Below are 22,951 nucleotides of genomic sequence, written 5' to 3' on the forward strand. Positions count from 1 at the left end.
TCAATGAAACAGTGTAAGAAATCCAACCAATGGCAAAACAGACTTTCTACGTGTTACTGCAAAAAGTCAAAAGAGTTTGATCAAGCTTCAAATAAAACCACAGAGAACCACAAATAAATTGATGTAGCCATCAAGATGATAGTCAGAGTTGCTTCTGAAATGCTGCAAAAGTTTCCATTGGAGGTGCCAGCAATTGTATCTATGGTAATTAGCCTTTCTTCCAAAGGAGTCTCTTCATCAGTGCAAGAATAGCTCTTCCTTTTTCTATATTTTCTCCACCTACGTTCAACATAGGTATTAGAAGACTCAAGGATACTGCAGTAATTTTTAAGTCATTTCAATGGCTTTAGTTACATTCCAGGTAATTTACTTCCCCAGGACTCCAATAAGTGTCTAAAGGATTACATCTATTAGATAACAAAAATAATAGTTTATTTGTTGGGGTGGGTGGATGAGAGGGAGACGGAGGGGAGGAGAGGGTGGGGGAGAAAGATCTCCTTTTCCGATACTATAACATTCATAGGAGGGAGTCAACAAATCTCTCTTGCATCCTTATTCACATTATCAGTGGCTTGCTGACAGTACCATGGTCTTGCTGACATCAATGTGTGTAAAATCACTTCTGCAAATATGTTTTTCCTACAGATATTTGGTCTAAATGTTTGCCTGTCTCAAGGTGCAAGAGATTGTGAGGAGACTGGGAAAGTAACAATAGAAATGTTGAACGTAAATAGCCAGTTTGGCTCAAGCTGCAACAGCATGGCCAGAAAAGATTCAAATTGGTCAAGGATAAACCACAATTAAAGAATAAATAAATGACAGCTGCAAATACTATTATGGTTACTAGTACTTTCTAATCATGTCATTAAGATTATGCATTATAGAAGTCTGTGTAATTCTTTTTCCTTATTGTGCCTCGCTACGAGGGGCCTAAAACTAGGAGGTTTGATGTCATTTGAGCAATATTTACAAAGCATGAGGCTTCCCCAGAGCAATCTATTACAAAGCACTCCAGCACTTAATTTTCCAAAGTACAGATGCCACTCTCGGGATGGATAGATCTTAGGCTTTTATGGTCAATGTGAATTAGTAGTATAAAATAATTATGCTCAAAGCTATAACTTAAAATCGTATTTGCCTCATTTTCAGAAAATATACTAAAATGTGACTGACCCACTACTGTCATGTTAAGCATGCAGAACTATCTTAAGGCTAATTGTAAGTTAAATAACCATAAGTGATTTAAGAATGAAGTGGAATAGTCACACAATTTACTGTGTAAGCTATATGAATGTATTTGTTTGTTTCTTGTTAAATTTCTTTGCCGCCCATCTCACAGCGTGGCTATTCGGAGTGTCTTATAACAATAAAATAACAATAGCAAAGCAATGAAACAATAAAAATAAACAAGAAAGTACAATAATATGAATTAAAAGATGGACTGAAGGGGAGCAGGAAGCATGGCCATGGGGGAGAAGGTGGGGTCAGCTAATTAATCAAACAGCTACCTTCAGTGTGGAATTAGACTTTTTTTTTGCCAAAGACTTAGGGAAAGACTTTCTTAAATCTAGTTCTGACATTAACATGAAATCTCAGGAGTTAAATCTTCTTTGGATGCCAAAGATATGCTTATTTCTAAGCCATGACAAATAATTATTCTATATGCCCCTTCAAAAATTCTAGATAAGAGAATTTGATAATAGTCCTGTGAAAAAATCAGGCAGAACAATGACTGATGACCTCTCTCTATCGGTCCACAATAGAAAGTGTCCTCACACATTGCATTACAGTATGGTATGGTGGTTTAACTGCTGCGGAGAGGAAGGCACTACAGAGAGTGATCAATTCGGCACAAGAAACCATTGGTTGCCCTCTAAAACAACCTGATGACATTGCCAAGTCTTGCTGCTTTAGCAGAGTAAGGAAGATACTCAGAGATTATTCACACCCTGGTCAGTGTCTCTTCGCACTTCTACCATTGGGCAGAAGACATCAAAACATAGCCAGCCGAACAAATAAGTTTAAAAATAGTTTCTAACCTTGAGCTAGCAGACTCTTAAACACAGCCACAACCACCGTTGGTGCCGCCATCTTGTTTTTCAGTTCTGCGCACAGGTGGAAATGTATGGCTAGTTTTTCTTTTTCGTTCTTTCTTCTTTTCCCCTAATTACTTCCATTTTATTTTTTATACTTTTTATGTTATTTGTATTTATTGTTATGGATTGCACCAGTGGGCTAAAACCAATTTCGTTGCATTTATTTTGTACAATGACAATAAAGGCTATATAAATATATAATTGTTGGGTTAGACTATGGGATTTTTTTTTTTGGCATTTGTAGCTCCTAAATACACAGACAAAATATTTCTAATCCATATCCAAAATATGGATTAGTACTAATGACTTATTACTTTTAGTCACTAATATTTATAAAATAATAGGGATGCTTTATAGCACTTTTTAAGAACACTTAGAAATATTAAACTCATGTTGTTAACTCAGAAATAAATTCAATTTACTATTGTTCAAATTAATAGTTGTAAGAGGAAGAGTATAAATAACCACATAAATTTATACCCAATTAAAGATCCATATAATAACAAGTTTGGATATACTTAATTTTTCATGAAATGTGAGAAATTGTACAAACAGAAGCCAAACTATTTATACCAGATAAATAGCCACTATGCATTCAGGCAGTCAAATGTTTATATAAATACACTATCTTTAACAATATGAAGATCTTAACAACACAAGGATTTTGATGCAATTCTCTAACAAAGTATAAAATTAGATGTTATTATTCTGAAAAATCATTTGCCATATTCAGTTACAGTTAGGACAATTTTATGATACAGGTTATTGACTATTATAGGTAGCACAGTTCCAATATCATCTTTAAAAAAAAGGAAAATATGAAAACAAAAAGCTGATTGTTGAGTAGAGAACAATTTTCTGATTCACTATTTCTCCATTTTAAGCCAACCCTGCTGCTTTACTTTTTATCAGATGCATGGTCAGTCAAAGTGCAACAGATGGTCAAAAATTAAAAGCTTTATAATGAAGTCAGGTAAATATTACCTGCTTTGAGTGAATATGTAAATTAGGAGCTTCTTGTTTATACAGCTAAAGAAGCAAAGAGCAGCTTTAGTTCAAATAACAGCAAAATCCCACATTTTAACTTGCAACACATGTTTCAGGTTTACTATAATTCATGGAATAAAAATATGACAACACCACCTTGCTCTTGTTTTTATTAGCATGTGTCAAAACTACATACCTTACAAGAAATGTCATTCTTCCATGAATCCCAATGATTTTTTTAAAATTAACATCTTCTTCCATAGTGTAATCCTATTCTTTTACAAATTTTACAATTTTTTAATAAGACCTTATTCCCATTATTAGTGCAGTTGACTATTTTGCTCGGTAATGTTCCAAGTATACATAAAACATATGTACATCTTTACATATTGGAATACAGTTGGTATTATAATACTTCATCTTTAAGAAATATTTTGGATTTATTTGCTTTCCCCAATTCCAAGCGCATGTTATTCTGTTAGAGTGTGTCTATGACTATGCTAAATGACTAATTGAATGTCATTCAGTTATATCCTTTTCCTCTCTCTCTCCCTCTCTCTCCCTCTCTCTCTCTCTCTCTCTCTCTCTCTCTCTCTCTCTCTCTCTCTCTCTCTCCTATATCCATATTGACACATTATTTGCACAAAGGTAGCAGTTATTAATCTTACTCCTATATCATTTCCTCTCTAATTGCACTGTCAGAATGTTTTTTAAGAGTAGCAATCATGCACTTATTAAAAGGACTATTTCCCTTCTTCCTGTATAGGCATGTTGAAGCAAATTTCAAGTAATCCTTTCATCCATATCAGATAATTAATGCAATGTTATTACTAAGGATCAACTAGATACCTGAAACCCTGTCTTCACTTAGCAATTATTATACCAATAGCATTCAAGCGATATGGGATGGGCCAGGGGTCTTTTAAATTGCACTGCATAGGATCAGCAGCCTTATAAAAAGAGACTCATCATAACTAAATTGCAGTCTTTATTAGACACATTTCTTGTTCATCCACCCAACAGGTATGCTTAAGGTACAAAACCACCACAATCTTTGGAGAAGGGATATTTGTTTTTTTTTCTGTTTGGTATTTTATCTTTTATGATAAAATAAAAATATACCTAAATAAGAAGGGATGCTTAGTACAATCACCTGAATTTCAAAATACATAATTAAGGCCTGGTCTAATTCAAGATGGAAAGAAAAAAAAAAGATACTTTATTGTTCTGAAAAAATCAGAGCAAAAATTCGGTCATTACTGTTTTATCAACACTTAGGCTCACTAGACGTGGTGATAGCTATATTGACTTTTTCTGAACTAACCTTCTAATTTCTTCTTTAATTCTTTTTTTTTTTTTGCATTTATAATGTATAAGGGGCAGGCACTCTAAAGTTTTTTTTGGGGGGGGAGGAACAATATATGTTTAACTATAATTGTTAATTACAGTACGTTCATAGGAACTTGGCAACTATTGATGATTAAAAATTGTTATTTTTATAAATAACGTAAGGCAGCAAACACTTTGGGTTACTTATTCTCTCTCAACCCAAACTCCTCACAGAGGAGATTATGGGGAAAATAGAAGGAAGGAGTATTTTTTTTTTCATATTTACAATGGTTTAAAACTGTACTATCATTATCTCATATAACTTTGTTCAGCTTTTATAAATGTTCTCTATTTATTAATTCACTTCTCTCAATTAATTTGTAAAAGCTAATTGACTACAATGTAACTGATTATTTCTATGAATGGAAAGCTCACTGATCCAGAGGAATAAATGGGAAGGGATTTTTCTTTTCAACTTCCTCTTATCCTCTGTAGCTTTCATTGCCCCTTTCCTAAGCTACATAGAGTAAGGTCAATATTTTGAGAGATCATGTGGGATTGTGTGGAACAGAGGTAAAATTGACAAAAAATAATCCTTTCAGTGGAAAAGGTAACTTTCAGCAAAAGCCCTGACATTCTATATAAATATAACCTACATAGGTGGTTATAATAAAACTCTTGTATCCCAGGATATAATGCAAATATTAATAGGGGTGCAAAAGTATAATGCATACTGCATTTTTCAAAAAGAGGCATAAAGACATTTAATAAATTTTGACATAGCAAGACTCTGAAATCCTTTGGTCATTATTAAGAAATAACCTGATTAGGTTAACCTTAATCTTACTTATGTATGTCAAATGTAATGGGGAAGAGAAGAAATTTGCATCAGAATGGATTAAGAGGGTTTGAGACTAATTACTAACCAAAGCTAATAGACTGACAGAACATATTTGTCTATGACGAATCAAAAATATATTTTATGTGATAAATTCTTGATGACTGGAATATCCTATATTTGAATACAGCATTAGGTGTGGGAAGTTTTTATGTCAGAAGGTGGCTGAGATAGATAATTCTGCATTGAGTGCATTAGGGACACTATGAAAATATAGTACTATCCAGTATATGAGCTCTTATATGAATTGTGTTACTGAATTTTTTTTCAAAATATATTTACATCAAAATGAGCTTTGGTTTTTAAATTTATTTGCTTTTTTCTAAATACTTGATTATCATTTACAATTTTAACTATTTGTCTAATTGCTATAATTTAAAATAAATTCCCCAATGATTACTTTTCCAAAAGATTTAAGTCACAACTTGAAATGAGAATTGCTCAGGAAAAAACCCCATACTGTACAATATTTAGTGAAGAACAAATTACATTTTTGGAAGATTTCTGTATGCTACAATACACAGACACTTACTTTGGCAGCGTTTTCAAGTGATTCTCTCGTAATTCCAATATTCGTAATTTAACAAGTCTGGAAGTAATAAAGATTAAAAGAAATTAAATCAGGAATTAATTAATTGCTAGGGAGTTTTTTTATTCCACTGCCAATAATGCAAGCCACACATGTACATTAATTTATTCCTATGCACCTGCAAAATCTCATATGACAATCATAACTTTAGCTGGTTTAAATTCATTTCTGATTACATCTACAAGGGAAATATACTAAATTCCACATTCAGCAGATATTTCTAGTTCTAAAATGTTAACTTAGATGACATTATGATTGCTGGCAATGTTCTTCAGGAAATCTTGATGATCCCCATGACAGCAATTAAAGAGGAGAAAAGTACAAAAAGGCTTCATTAAATGTAGGTTACCATCAATTAATACTTTTGAAATTTACTAAAGCCAGAGCAAACACAAAATATCATGAGCACGATTCAGCATGTATGCATTTATTTCGATTTTTCTATAGTACTAACAAAAATGAATTAATTGTGTCTTTGTAAGTTAATTGGTAAAGAGGAAACTTAGGAAGAAACAGCATCCTATGGGAGACAAAGGAAAGTTCTTTTGAAAATGCCAAATCTTTGACAGTGATAGTAAGTTATTAATCCTGTAAACTTTAGTGTCATTAGAGAGAATAAAACATGTAACATTTTCAAACACTTCTCATGATGGTTGATTAAGAGCTATAGAGATATCAGGTATTTAAAATGCTTAAAATAAAATGCAATATGGCTATCTGCACAGTAAACAAACTACTGGAAAACCTATAAAAGCTCTAGGTATTAACTACTATTTTTAACATACATATATTTTAAACAAACATTTCCTAGATATCTTTTTTCCTCCTATAATTAAGAAGCTTTTATTTTATCTAAAAATATCTTAGAATCATATTTACAGGAAATGATTTTTGTGGGAATATATATTTAATGCAACATGCTAAGTATTCTATTTTGATGTCAAGACTAGAAGATATGTTAAAATAATAAAATTACAAGATTCAAAATTGTAACATCAATGTATGTAAAAGCTATATAGATGCTTTTATGTTAAAGCATGTAACCAATTGACAACAATGAAAGAAAGTAAAATTATAAAATATCAAAAAATGAAATGATATGTACCACATTTTGTCATTTTGTCACGTCAATATTTATTCATGCATTTTAAAAAATGATGAGCAAATTACACTTTGACCTTCCCATTTTTTTCTAAAAAAGCAAAGTGAATTTGGAACATCTCAACTGTAGTTAGAATCAGTGACCTACAGGAAATATGTGCAACTCATAAATTATTTCTATGTGTAATTCTTCACCTTGTAAAATGCACATTATATTTCTGCTTGCTTTTCTTGCTTTTCTGTGAAATATATGACATAACCTGTTCCCATTGAAATAACTGGATACATGATATTGCATGTATTGGAAACAATTATTATGGAATGATCAAGTAGATTGGGGATCCCCAATCCCTGGTCCGTGGACGGGCACCCATCTGCGGCATTTCTGCAACCACAAACAAACAAAGCCCCACCCCCAGGATGCAGATAGCACACAAAACCATGCTCCCTCTGGTCCGCAGAAAACCATTTTTCCATAGAACTGGTCCCTGGTGCCCAAAAGGCTGGGGGCCACTGAAGTAGATGACAAGCCCTTATTGGATTTATTTATACCTTTTTCAATCAAGTGGTCCCAATGCTTGAGCTAAGTTGCCAAATTTTAGACTAACCAATCTATTCAATTAAACAAGTATACTGCCTCGAGATCCTGGTTAGTAAACTGTTCCTTCAAATGTATTGGTTAAGCCAGATATGATATCAGTTTGCAAATTGTAATGTTAAAACAGCTACATACTGTGATTAAAGATCTTGGTTAGTAAACTGTTCCTTCAAATGTATTGGTTAAGCCAGAAGCTTCTTCAGCTCTGACAGGATAGTTGGGAATAGAAGGATTTATATTCCTTGCAGGATGTATGCAAATGATCAGCTGTGTGCAAGAAATATAAATCTTTCCGTTCCCTACTATCCTGTTAGAACTGAAGAAGCTTCTTGGATGAGAAGTGAAGTGTCTTCAAAGAAAAAACAAAATCCAGTTGCCTCATGAAAAAGCACCTTTAGGACCAGCCTATTTGATTAACAAGAATATCCATATATTTTTTTTAATCTCTATTCCATGAAGGTTTTTTTTTTTAAAACAATACTGGTTATTCCTCCTAATTAAGAATCTCAAAGGGCTGCCCGAAATCAAGAAATAAGAAGGACCTCAATATAGATTTTATATTAATCAGAATTTGGTTCTCTTTGAATGATATATTTAATTAAATAGGTACCTGAAATTAGCAAAGCCATTGATAATCTTAATTATGTTGTCTCATGTAATAGAGGGAAATAGAAATTGAGCGTTCATGTTACTGTAAGTCAGTCCTCCTTCTCTGACATAAAAGTAATTATATACCGTAATTATCTTGGGGAAGGACTAAAGAAATAGTACTCATGCAAACATTGTTTGCTCTGTCATCCATGACTATAGAGCAATAATTTGTAGTAGAGTGAAAACCAGATATAAAAGCAAATTATGATTTGCTATAAATCAAAAGTGAATTAAGTAGGGGTTTTTTAATTCACTGTATTTGTTTTTAGGGGTTTGAACTTATTTTAATCTGCTTTGTACAGTTCTTTTAATGTCATTCTTACCTCCTCCATGTCAACTGTCAATTGTACATACTTAATTTTATTGTATCTGATATATTTTGTATGAACTGTACACCGCCCCGAGTCCCTTTCGGGAGAGGGGGCGGTCTAGAAGCATTAAATTAAATTAAATTAAATTAAAGTAGAAAATACAAACAAAGAAATATATATAGGTATAGGGTTTCCTGCCTAGGCAGGGGGTTGGACTAGAAGACCTCCAAGGTCCCTTTCAACTCTACTATTGTATTGTAAATATGCAAATCTTTGTCAGATGATTATCAACATTTGAGACTTCTTTCACCAATACTAGATATACAGTTCTTTTATATAACATCAAAATACACTTTTTAGAACAGTAATAATTACTGGCACAGTAATTGTAAAATATATATCTGACAAATTGGTTATATAGTATATTTATAAAAGGAAAATAAATAAATTAAAATAAATATTAATTTATTGGCTCAACATTGGAAAAGAGACATTTTGTTGGCAATATCAAACTGGGAAACCAAACTTGGGGAATACACAGTAATGGCAAAATTAATAGTATAAAGAACTGAAGTTTTATTAAATGTAAGAAGAATGGCTTTGCTGTATATTACATACAAATTCAGACATTTAAGAGTATAATTTTTAAGGAGAAAATAATTGATGAAAAATATTAATTGGAAACAATTTCTTTGTTTTATGAATATGTTGACACAATCAGTTGGATACAATTAGAGAGAAATAAAGACCATGTAGTTTCACTATATTATTTTAATTTATTTTTCTCTTTAAAAAAATTTCTCTGGGATGGGAAAGTTCATAATTATTTGTAGACCTGTTATATAAGGGTAGAAGCACCTATTAGGTTTTTAATTTATTTATTTTTCAACATCCAGCCAGAGTGAATTCTTTATGTTTAACGATATATTTGACATTTGGAGTCTAACCCTTTTTTAATACACAGATATTTTTTCTGTCTTTTTTTTTCTTTATTAATGTTGGATGTTTGTTTTTCTGTTTTGCATTTTATTCTTATTGATAAATGAAAATAAATACAAAACAATTCCTCTCTCTCCCCTCTTCCTTCCCCTTCCCCTCTTTACATGATTAATAATGTGCATCTACCCTTGGAACAATCACCAATATTAATACTATTATATTCAAAGATTTATAGAGATTACACCTTATTTCTTAATATTTCTTAATTAACTTTGTACTATACATTTAAATAATTTTACATACGATTATACATTATTTATTGATATTTTATTGTTTATCTTTATGTACCTTATTTTTATGTAGCTATTTATTCTATCCCTTTAAACAGGATTTAAAGGATATTAATTTAATAAAATATTTTTAAATGCTTAAATAGGGTTTATATATATTGTAATATAAAATGAAAAGTCTTAATATGCTCAAAGTAAAACAATTAACATCATAATTTTTTTCTAAAATAGCTACACTTAGTCATATGACAATTTATAAATATTTGCATTAGGAAAAAGTACAAATTATTTCACGGTCATTACTGACCATACTCTTTCGATGCTATGTCATATTGCTACTATCACTAAAAATAGTATATTTTAAGGAAAAGGAAATTAAGATAAAGAATAAGAGTCAATTAATCACTGTTGAGTCCAAAGCTGCAAAGATATTTGAAGTGGTCTCTTTTATACAGCTCAAACTTCTATTATTGAATTATGATGACATCATTTTTTTGTTGATCTTCTAGATATCTGAATTGTCACATTCATTTTTTAAAAAATATATCTTTGTCTTTATTACCTTTATATCTGTCTCTGTTTTTAATTATGGAAGAAATTAATTAATTAGGAGCTGTGGGGCACAATGGTTAAAATGCAGTATTGGAGGCAAACTCTGCCAATAGCCTGGAGTTTGATCCTGATGGAGTTGACTTAGCTTTCCATCCTTCCGTTGTCAGTAAAATGAGGGCTCAGATTACTTGGGGCAATATGCAAATAATGGTTACATTGTAAACCACCCAGAGAGTACTGTAAAGCACTATATATAAATTGGCATATAAATTTAAATGCTATTGCTAATTGGTTGTATTTCTATGAATCTCTTTTTTTTGCAAAAATTCCTTCATCTCCTCCCAGCTGTAACTATAACATATTCTCAGATTTTACACAAAAGAGTTTGGCTTATTATCTGGAAAATTCTGAAGGCACATGAATGCAGCAAAAGAAAAAGAAACAGACCATCCCTCTATTTCCACTGGCATAAGTTATGAAACATTCTATCAGATTTTTTTTTTTTTGGCAAGCCAAAACAAAAATATTACTTTCTCACCAGTAGAAAACTTATTTCCTAACACAATTACAATCTAACAGACAATTAGCTGTACAATTCACTAGTGTAGGTACTCCACTAGTAGGTTACTCTAATTGTAGTGTAGGTACTGCAACCTGCACAGGTTGCAGATATGATTCTATATTTATATCAACAGGTTGAACAACAATGTTATATGATAAATGTCTATGATCCGGGGATTGTTATTACTGTGAGCTTAGAACTATTCTTCCATCTGTATTAATATGCCATTGTAATATTTTTCCTGTTTTGGGACAGATCTCTTTCCTCAAGCCTATAAAACAGTTAATTCAAAGAAAACCCTATTAAATCACAGTTCTATTTCTGAAGATTTTGAACAATGAATATCCATACAACAGTCTATTCTTAGTCTTCAGGTCGTTAAATTGGTAATCTATTTTCTGCAATCCAAAATCTTCTAGTTAAGAAGGAATTAACATATGTAAAACTTACCTTCCAAAGTTAGCTGGAAGAAATTCCAGAAAGGCATCATTTAGATATAGCTGGGCCAAATTTAAAAGCTGTGTGAAACCATCTGGGAGCCTAAACAATGAGTAAAAAAATTAGCATTAATGCTAGAGGAATTGTTAAAATGTAAGTCCCAACAGATCCATATTCTCAACCATATGCTCACTGCCTGACCCATTTGTTAGAGGTAACATTTTGCCCGTTATAAAACAAATAACACTGCAGTATTGGATAATATAAACTTATACCATTTCTTTTGTTTGTCTATGTTTATGCTTCCCAGTCTTTTGGCTAGGGTCACGTATATGTAAGCATTTCAGTGGTGAATTACATTTCAAAATAACTAGATAATCTACTTTGTACAGCAACTTGTTCCAATAGCATTATGTACATGCAAGTGTATGATGACTGAGGATTACTGCTATGGAAAACGTGTTGCTGTTTTTCATTCTAAAATAACCATAAGATATTATTATTTATAAGACTACATGCTGTACCTTATTTGCATTGCCAAAATTGAAGTGCTCAATCAAAAATTATAGGGAAAATAAAACTGCATGGAAGAATTAATAAGTCAGTATTGTAGAGTTTAAATTAAATAGAGGGCAAAGGGCAAGACTACTAATTTGTGCATAAGAAGGGGGGGAAGTTTGATATATTTCATCTGAAATATTGATAGTATCGGTTAATTTACAAAAAATATTTTAAGGCATCTTAAATTCAGTTCATGAGTATTTTAATGCATAATTTATTAACAAAACCATAAATAAACCAAATAAGATGAACACAAAAGAACATAAATAATTCCCAAACAAGATAGTAAGTACTATAAACTACAGCTCTTTAGCTAGATCTATCACTGTTCTCATTTCCCAGTTTTATATCATCTCATTGGTGAATTACATCTTTTCAAAGTACACACTGCTGTCTTGCAATCTGTATTTATTTCTTGTAATTATGGGAATGGCAACTATTTTTCAACAAATATGCCAATGTATTATTCTTAGGATAAACTTTGTTTACAGTGTGTCCAGAAAACGTATATGCTATGATTGGTTTATTCAATTTTTTATAGAAACTTTGGTAATCCAAAATTTTAATTGGAACAAAGCTCAATTGTATTCTACAGGTTTACTTCTCATTACAGTGTTATAAAATTACAGCCTTGCCAATGTATTTGTTCCCTCAGTGTCACAATCTTTGTAAGTAATCCTTACTGTTACATATAGCCCAACTAGGTAACAGCACCTATCAAATGGATTTTGAAAAGCCAAGGAGCATTGACTCTGGATAGGGGACTACTAGTTTATATTAGGGTTATAGGTTGGATTGGAAACCTGAAAAAAAATCTCAAAGAAATAAACTACTTGCATACTGTTCTCAAGAAAATTAGACATGAAGTCCCCACATGGATTTAGACATGAAGTCCCCACAAATCAAGCTCAATTTTCCATCAACTGAGAAACAAACTCTGCATCAAGTGGAAGATCCAACAGGTTACGAAAGAACCTAGCAGACAACTTTGTTTCCCAAAAAGTAGAGAAGGGAACAAGGGGATCGGCCATATTAGACTTAATTCTCACTAACAGAGAAGAAATGATAGAAGGTGTTGAAGCCATAGAAACCCTGGGGGCAAGTGACCATGCAATATTGGAATTCAACATTATGCAAACACAAAAAGTATGACAAAGTCAAACTAGAATCTTGGATTTTAAGAGAGCTAATTTCAATAAACTTAGAGAGAGCTTAGGAAGAATTCCATGGATGAGAATCCTCAAGGAATCTTGGGAAATTTTGAAAAATGAGATTACAAAAGCTCAGTGTAGCACAATACCAATGAAGAAGAAAAATAACAGCTCCCAAAAGAAATCAGCATGGCTGCATAAAAAACTCTCTGACAAATTGAAAGACAAAAAAGTTAAGTATAAAAAGTGGAAAGAGGGGGACATAACTAAGGCAGAATATCAGCAAATAGCCCGAGTCTATAAAGATGAAGTAAGGAAAGCTAAGGCTCATAATGAAGAAAGGCTTGCCACAAAAGTAAAAAATAACAAAAAAAACTTCTTCCAACATGTTAAAAACAAGAAAAAGGTTAAGGAAACAATTGCTGGGAGAAAGTGGCAAGAAGGTGACAAGCAACAGGGAGAAAGCAGAACTGTTTAACTCATTTTTTTTTTGCATCTGTCTTTATACAAAGGGATAAAACAGTCCAACCTATCAAAAACAGCACCAGAAAAATCAGATTAGGAACACAAGTTGAAATAGGGAAGAAACACTGAACTATATCTTTCAGAGATCCTGGAGCACCAGGGAACTGCCAGAGGACTGGAAAACAGCTGATGTGGTTCCCATCTCCCAAAAAGGAAAAAAAAATAGATCCAGGAAACTATAGACCAGTGATGGCGAACCTTTTTTGGCTCGTGTGCCATAAGTGGGGAGAGCGCAGTGGGGTAGTGTGCGGGCGTGCCACACCCATAATGCAATGCGTGACCCCACCCAGTGCACATGTGTGCACTACAGGCGCTCCCCGCCCATTTTTTGCCCCCCCAGGCCAGTGAGCCATGTGGATCGGGATGAAATAAGGGTAAAAAAATTGTGGATAACTGCTGCTACAGTACCCTTTGGAAGGCCGGCTTGAGTCTCCTGCTGCAAAAGTGGCTGCGCCCGAGTCTGCTTTTGGGAGAGGAGGCAAAGGGGAAGCAATCAGCTTCATCTCAGTCCTCCCTTCGGCTGAGCTCAAGCAGAGAAGAGGCCCGCAGGGTTTCAGGAGCAAAGTTGAGGCTGACAGGAGTCAGGGCAGGGGGGAATGTCCAGTGCAGCCCCAGCGCTTTTCTTTCTTTGGAAACGGAATCTTGGGAGTGGGAAATGGCATTCCCAGGAATGGTGGGCATGTCGGTATGTGTATAAAAAACACAAAGTGAGGGAGCCAGCAGCCGCGGATTAAGGAGCTTTGTGAAACGTTATGCCTACATGCAAAGTTTGGCAAGGAAGGGAGAAGAGATACTTCCCTCTCTTGGCAGTGTTTTTCTTGAAAATATTTGAGAATCAGCCAAAGAGAAGGAAGAATGAGACCTGCGAGGAGATGCTGCCGACACTGCTGCCTGCAGAGACACAGACAGAGCGAAGTTCATTGAAGACTTCTCTGGCCAGCCCACAAGACTATCTGAAGGGGGAGGAGATTTCCTGCACATTGGCAGTGGCGTCTTCTCACAAGGCTTCTTCTGACATCCCCAGTTGTATGGATTTCCATGCCTTCCTTTACGGGATGTTGCTTTGCACCTGGGACATCGGGAGAAGCCCTGTGAGGAGACGCCACTGCCAATGTGCAGGAAATCCCCCCCCTGCAGATCATCCTTTCAAAACGTAGTTTCACCAGGATGAAGAGGTGGCTGGAGGCGGTGTTTGCATCGGGTTGGGCTTTCTTTGCAAGGCAGACAATCTGGGGAGCAAGTGATTTAGGAAGCCTGGGCTGGCATGGGTCCGTTTCTCCAGTGAAGCATCTAATTCATCCCCAGGGGTGAATGTTTCACCCTTTGTCATCTCTTTGCCCTGGCTTGGAAGCTGCAGAAGAAGCCTGTCATGCCCAGTGAGGGGAGGGAGAAGTGACAGCAAGAGGAGCCACGTCTCGCTCCACACCTTTCGCTTTTCCCCCACCCCACCTGCCACCTGTCTCGCTAAAAAGATGGTGGGGAAGGGAAGCAGCCTGGATTCTGTAGCATTGGGGTGGGGTGGGAGGAGTTGAGCTGCAAGACATGCGTCCTACCAGAGACTTGAAGCTCTATCGTGTTCCTCACTGTTTTGTCCAGAGAAGTTGAACTTGCAATTTTTTTTTTACAGGGTGCTTCCCTGGACAAAACAGCAAGAAACACGATGGAGCTGCAAGTCTCGGGTAGGACGCGTGTCTCGCAGCCCAACTCCTCCCACCCCACCCCAATGCTAACAGAACCCAGGCTGCTTCCCTTCCCCACCGTCTCTTTAGCGAGAGGGGTGGCAGGTGGGGTGGAGGAGAAGTGAGAGGTATGGAGCGAGACGTGGTTTCTCTTGTCGTCTCTTCTCCCCTCCTCGCCGGGCATGGCAGGCTTCCTCTGCAGCTTCCAAGCCGGGGCAGAGAAGAGGCAAAACGCTCACCCGTGGGGATGAATCAGACGCTTCACTGAAGAAACTGCCCCACGCCAACCCAGGCTTCCTAACTCTCTCACTCCCCAGATTGTCCCCCTTGCAAAGAAAGCCCAAAGCCGTTGATATAGTTTACTTGGACTTCAGTAAGGCATTTGATAAGATAGACCATAACCTACTACTAGATAAAGTAGAAGAATGTGGGTTGGATAGCATCACCACCAGATGGATTCGTAACTGGCTGACCAACCGCACTCAATGTGTAGTCCTCAATGGAACTGCATCTTCATGGAGGGAAGTATGCAGTGGAGTACCCAAGGCTCTGTTTTAGGCCCAGTACTCTTCAACATCTTCATCAATGATTTGGATGAGGGAATAAATGGGGAAATCAGAAGGAAATACAGAAGGATCTTGACAAACTTGAACATTGGGCACTATCTAATAAAATGAAATTCAATGGTGAAAAGAGTAAGATTCTACATTTAGGCAAGAAAAACGAAATACAGAGGTACAATATAGATGGTACCTTCCTCAATAGTAGTAACTGTGAGAGGGATCTTGGAGTCCTAGTGGACCCCCATTTAAATATGAGCCAGCAGTGTGCAGCAGCTGCCAAAAAAGCCAACACAGGCTATATAAACAGAGGGATAGAATCAAGATCACATGAAAGGTTAATACCACTTTTTAATGCCTTGGTAAGGCCACACTTGGAATATTGCATTCAGTTTTGGTCGCCACGATGTAGAAAAGATGTGGAGACTCTAGAAAGAGTGCAGAGAAGAGCAACAAAGATGATTAGGGGACTGGAGACTATAACATATGAAGAACAGTTGCAGGAACTGGGTATGTCTAGTTTAATGAAAAGAAGGACTAAGGGAGACATGATAGCAGTGTTCCAATATCTCAGGGGTTGCCACAAAGAAGAGGGAGTCAAACTATTCTCCAAGGCACCTGAGGGTAGAACAAGAAGCAATGGGTGGAAGCTAATCAAGGAGAGATGCAACTTAGAACTGAGGAGAAACTTCCTGACAGTTAGAACAATTAATCAGTGGAATAGCTTGCCTCCAGAAGTTGTGAATGCCCCAACACTGGATGTCTTTAAGAAGATGTTGGATAGCCATTTGTCTGGAATAGCATAGGGTTTCCTGCCTAGGCAGGGGGTTGGACTAGAAGACGTCCAAGGTCCCTTCCAACTCTGCTATTGTATTGTATTATATTGTATCAACTCAATGGAATTATTTTTTATTATTACATCTAATTTTATTAGTATCATCATTTTGATGCCATGCTAAAGCATCTTATGGATGGTGCTGTAGATCTTGTCACAGATGCTTCATAACAAGTATTAAAAGAGTTGCAACTGAAGAACAAAACCAGCTATTAAGAAATAGTGTCAAATATCATTGGTTCAAGCACCAATCATAACACAGAGCTTTTCCTCCCACTTTAATGTAAACTCTTCTGGAAAATTAGGTTTTTCATATTTCCAGAACTATGTTTTTTATAAATTCATGTCTGTTTTTAACCCCGATGAATTAGGAATCCTGCTCCACACTAAATAGAATTGTATTGTTGAGGAAACTCACCTGATGCATTTACTAGATTTTATTTGCTGTTTTTAAAACAAGGGCAGTTCAAAGATGAATGTTTGATACATGATAGAATGTTCTACCCATCCATATTAATTTACAAGCTTGCACATAAGCAACACCCTTTGTACGGCGAACTACCCATATTCTTCCCTAACATCTAAATTATAAATGGCAATCAATAAATGATTTCAAGATAAGCTTTGTGGCAACATGCAAATGTGCTGCCACATTCATATTTCTATCTTTGTTATAAAATATGTCTGCTCTGTCCATATGATATACCTTCACCAAAGATTGGCATATGTTAAGACCTGCATACAGAAAGAGGCAGAAAAAAAATGATGAACACTTACTTAGAAATAGGATTGACACTTGCTTCAATTATTGTTAAACACTTACAGCACTTTATATTTTCTGGAAAATCTTGAATCCCTAAAAGAAAAACCAAGCGGTTACATCTATGAACACAACTGATTACTTTCCTCATTTGTTCATTTCAGTAGAAAAAGGTAAGCCATTCATTTAATCCTAAACAATTCTGAACTCTTTGAACTCATGACAAATCTCAGGGTTCAGCTTTATCAACATATATTAATATTTCTGCACAGATTTTACTCATACATACTTAACTATAATATCTCATATTTCATTTGGTTTCAAAATTTCCTTGAGCTGAATAACAGTTTCCTGGCCAACATAGTTATCTATCAATATAAAAAAGGCCAGTTTTGCAGGAAAGGTTTTGCTGAATCTAAATTATATATATATAAAATATATAAAATATAAAATATATTATATATATATATATATATATATATATATATATATATATGTGTGTGTGTGTGTGTGTGTGTGTGTGTGTGTGTGTGTGTGTGTTACATTTGTACTGATAAATAAATAAATAAAATTATTTATCAGTACAAATATAACAGAAATATAAAAAGACAACATTAAAAATAAAAAAATATGGTTTTCTGCCTGCATGGTCTTCTGTGATAAGCCGAAGGACAGAAAGAGGGAGTAGTGACCTTCCTCCCATATTTAGTCATACCAGGGGTTGTAACACAAATACATATGTGTGTGTGTGTGTGTGTGTGTGTGTGTTGTATTTGTGCTGATAAATAAATAAAGGGAGACTAGTATGGATCCATATATAAAACATTACTTGTAGCTGAAATAAAAAGGCTAGCTTCTTGAATAAAGTATATGCCAAGAAAGCATGATGATGAGTGCACTATTGAAAGTCGAGGCTAGGAACATGTATCTTCATTGAAAACATCTACCTTACGATTGCTAAGAGTCAACAATGACATGACATAATCAAATAAATACAGTTAGTAGCCCCTGGACACTTGTTATTAAAATATTTTCCATATATGAGAGGTATATTGTACAATATTTTAGCTATAAAATATGCTTTGAAGCTTATAATGATGCAATTCATTTCTAAAGGATCTTTTTTAGTTTCTCCATTCTTGCATAAATCTTGTAGAATTAAGTATAGGCTTACTAAATTTAGATGACATAGAATGTAATTCATTCACATTCTGGAACTGGAGAAAAAGTAAGTTTTATTATTCTTTCAGTACAAGGTCAAACAATGATAAAAAAAAGTATAGCAATAATTGTCAATATCACACTCTGACATAACCACTAGATAAGCCTATACATTCTAGGTATACTTAAAGATTAAAAGCCTTTCTTAAAAGAAAAACTCTGAATTATTGGTGAAAATGGACAAATTTTATAAATCCTAATGGAACCTTACAATTGTGCAATCACCATAGAAATATCTAAACCCTATGACAGAAATACTATATATGTCAGGGATGGCAAACCTTTTGGCCTCAATGTGTCAAAAATTCAAAAAAATTAACTCTTCTGATGTTTTACATCCACCCCTCTATTCAAAAGAGAAACAATTCTCTACCCCTCAACCCATATCTAGGCTCTTCTGAGCAGTGCCACTTGACCGCAGTGCTGAGGCTGGGCCTAGGCCTTCATTTGAACCCTAGAGCCACCACACAATGTATTTCTCCCATCCCTGCTTTTATCTTCATGAGAGTTAGGGAGGGGCTTATCTGAGATGTTTTCTCATTTTACAGTTCTAGTTCGGACTCTTTTATCTGACTGTTGTCTTATTAATGGATTTCCTCCTGTTCTTCAAGGTTATTCCAAAACAGAACAGCTGCCTTGATTATAAAATATTAGATTCTTTCTTTGGTTAAAAATAAACTTAAATTCATTGACCAGTTTGTCTGAATTCTTCTATATTCTTTCCTTATATATGGAACATTCCTTTGTGCAGTTTCCCCGCCACCAAGGAATAAGGGAAAATGTACCATTTCCCCTGACTTCCTGTTATTAATTTGTCTTATTACAGATTTAAATCAGGAGGCTAACTGGCACCCGTTGTGATATTTTTATGTCAAATAAACATCTGTCAAATTTATCAATCCTATTTACATTCTTTTTGCACAGCTTAATTTTTGTTTTCAATCAGGCAGTTTCCTTTTATATCAATATTTATATTGTGGCATATTAATATTCCTGATTTAATGCATTTCTTTCGATTTAAATTTATAAAAGTAAAGCATACATCATTGAACAAGGTCAGTCCCATGGTTCTCTGAAAAGAATTCTGGTGATAAAGAGGGACTACAGAATAAGGAGAGAATATCATAGTAACCATAGTAATCGTAGTCAGTTGTCATAAAAAGTAATCTCTCTTACTCCCCTTATACTCATGAACTTTAAAGACTGCAATATGCTGCTAAATCCCTACTGCTCTTAATCAATGCTAATTTATACCAGATACTAGGGAATATGTAAATAGCACTTCATGAAAAGAATTACACTTATTTCTTCATATTAAAAAAAGGAGGGCAGCATATTTTGTTGGAGTTGTTAGGCAATTGGGAAATTCTACAACCACAACAAAACAGTCAAGTCTATACCAAAGTGCATCTTCCCAAGCGTGTCCTATAGGATGTTTAGAGGTAGGATTCAAATTTAAGAAAGAACTAGTTAAATATAACATTGTAAATTTCAGAGTATAAACCAATGTCTATCTGCAATTATTTTATATAATATCTTTATTAGACTTCAACATCAAACATTAAAATACAAACTATGGGGTAACCTAAATGGAAAAGAGAATGACAAAACAAATTAAAGTGACAAAAATTTATACAAATGTAACAAACATAACATATATCTTCTTTTAGTACAGCGATATTAACAATACAACTACCTTTCTCTAAATTAAATAAATAATACCAATCTATAAAACATTTTAAAATACTAATAGTCAATATACTTTTAAAAGTATACATACATACATACATACATACATACATACATTAATACATACATACATACATACATACATACATACATATATATGTGAAAACACTCACACAGGAATCACAAAATCTCCAGAACTGTAAAGTCTACAAACTTGAAATTTGGCATGTATGTTCCTCTTGGTTTCTAGATGCTCGGTAAAAAAGGATTTTTCAAAATGACCATCAGAGCATTTGTATTTTGTATATTAATATTAACATGCTCTGATGCTATATTCTACTCCCCCTCCCAACAAGGAAACTTGGACGTGGGCGTGGCCAGCGCATGACTCATCCGACCTGCTGGCTGGGAGTTTGGAGAGGAGCCTGAGGGAGAGAAGGTGATAAGATAGGTGGGGCTTCTGTGGGGCAAGCCTGAGGGAAAGAAGGGGACAGGATAGGGCAGCTTTCTGTGCAGCCAGGTTGAGGAAGAGAAGGGGATAGGATAGGGGAGGATTTTGTGGGGCAAGCCCGAGGGAGAGAAGAGGATAGGATAGGGCAGCTTTCTGTGGGGCAAGGCTGAGGGAGAGAAGGGGTAGGATAGGGGAGACTTTTTTGGACAAGCCTGAGGGAGAGAAGAAGAGAGGAGAGGTCAATGGTAACTACTCATTAATTTTCAAGCTGTAAGTGTCGATTTATCAAGTCCATCACATAGTTTCGTACGGGAGCACGGGTATTCAGCTAGTCCAAGATAATCTTCAAATCCTAGATTCAAAATTCTTCTCTTTATTTTATAAGAAATCTAACAATGGTCTCCAGATCACATAAAATGTAGTTACTTTCACTAAGCAAAATAGTTAATTTCACCATTGCGACTACTTCTATTTCAAAATCCATTCTTCCCATTTATTTGTGTTCAAATTACGTATTAATATCAGAAAGTACTGCTCACAATAATCTATTAAAAATTGGTCCAAGACAATAATAGGATAGCACGCTCAAGTAGGTTTTATTTGCTTTGCCTGAAAGCATACAAATTTTCTTCTTAGCTCATGAGTCACCATCACTATAAGTTCTTATTTTTTTATTACTATGCATAGTGTAGATGTTTATTCTGCAAATAAAACAGAGTGTATAAGCTTAGTTAAAATGCAAAAGAGGCTGCAAATAAATAACAAAGAAAAACAAAGAATCACATTCTGAATTTATTGCTCAGAAAATAGCACACTGTCCTTGTTCAAAGACATTTTTCTTTGAAAAAGAATGAGCATTTCTAATGTGTTTTATTTTTAAAGGGCTGTTTGTCTTGTTTCTGTTTTTGATTACATGCTTTGGAATTAATCTAGTAGACAGCTTGGAAATGGAGAAGAAGGAATTGCATATACACCCTCAATTTCAGTTCTGCCATGTCAGTGGATCAGGAAGCACAACTACTTAGTGGTTCCCTATATTTTTGGTGTGTTTTGGTGTACAATCCTTCTCACTGATCTGTCAATTTAATTTAAACCATGGAAATTACAAAGTGGAAAGAAGGAGGTGGAGGAAAGGGAAGAGGAAGGAGAAGGAGAAGAAAAAGACAATAACTGGGGCTGCAAGAGAAGAAAGAATAAGAATTCCATTGAATTTCTTTAACTGGTTCTTAGTATTCTTAGTAACATACTGTATTTAAATACGATCTGTAATTTAAAAGAGATCCATTCTCTGTTCATTAAAATTTTAATTTCATGTTATCAATTTTTCCAGCTCAGCTTTAGGATGTGGGCCTAAATCAGTGAAATGCTATCTTGTTTGTTCTCTTTCAATCTTAGGTTTGAGATCTTCCAATATTAGGTTTGAGATCTTCATCTAGGTGGCACTGGTGGGTCAGTGCCATATTTCCCTACTACAATATCTTGGAAGTTCAATAATCTTTCAGAGCATGATTTTAAAAAATTGCAAGAATTAAATAGATGAATATTGTATATGTACCGTATTTTTTTAAAAAGAGCCTGAAACAAGCATCTGCTGAAAATTCTTTTTATGACAACTAAACACTGGCAACAAAATATGACTTTTGAAATTATTTGTTATCACAAATATCATGCCAACCAAGATCGTTTAGAAATATACACTTTTATCAGTTTAAGAAAAAAAATAGAATTCTTCTTAAACTGACTGCTACTTGCTTTTCTTTTTTAAAACAGAGTTTTTAGTGAGATGAACTAGTTTTAACGTATTAAGCAATATGCTGAATTAGTGTCAAAACTGGAAGCAAATTCATAGAGGAGCCGTGAAAGTTTAAGAGTCTTTTAAAAAGTGATAAAAGAGCACTGCTGTCCCTAATGATTTCAAAAGTAATACGATATTTATTTTAATGATGGATCTTCTACGTTATCTAGCACTTTATTATTCTGACAAGATAAGCTCAACAGAGTTATCCAAACAAAATGCTGAAAAATTAAGAGTAAATTAATTCGTAAGAATTTGGCGGTTTTGAGGTTTTTTTGCTCATAAAATTCTCCTGTGCTTTTAGAAATTGCTTAGTTTTCGGCCATTCCCAGCTTAATATGGAAACTATATTAAACTGCACTCTACAAAGTATACCGTATCTC

The 22,951-nt window shown here is 34.5% G+C and overlaps 2 protein-coding genes across 11 annotated transcripts in view; both read right to left on the reverse strand.

The window, feature by feature from the left end:
* Window positions 1–22,951, reverse strand: part of CTH (cystathionine gamma-lyase) — a 414,207-nt gene that overhangs the window by 222,423 nt on the left and 168,833 nt on the right. The window lies entirely within an intron of this gene.
* Window positions 1–22,951, reverse strand: part of LRRC7 (leucine rich repeat containing 7) — a 233,006-nt gene that overhangs the window by 94,026 nt on the left and 116,029 nt on the right. For 9 of the 10 annotated variants that reach the window (XM_081949018.1, XM_081949016.1, XM_081949019.1 and 6 more), the window contains 3 exons: window positions 17,430–17,508; window positions 11,354–11,443; window positions 5,843–5,899 (listed from right to left, as the gene is read on the reverse strand). In XM_081949018.1, coding sequence (XP_081805144.1) covers window positions 5,843–5,899; window positions 11,354–11,443; window positions 17,430–17,508 — 226 coding nt within the window. Of the gene's footprint in view, window positions 1–5,842; window positions 5,900–11,353; window positions 11,444–17,429; window positions 17,509–22,951 lie in introns of those variants that run through there. The other variant, XM_081949024.1, reaches the window with a different exon arrangement.

Source organism: Natrix helvetica, assembly GCF_964273705.1.
Source record: "Natrix helvetica genome assembly, chromosome: 3".
Taxonomy (NCBI): Eukaryota; Metazoa; Chordata; class Lepidosauria; order Squamata; family Natricidae; genus Natrix; species Natrix helvetica.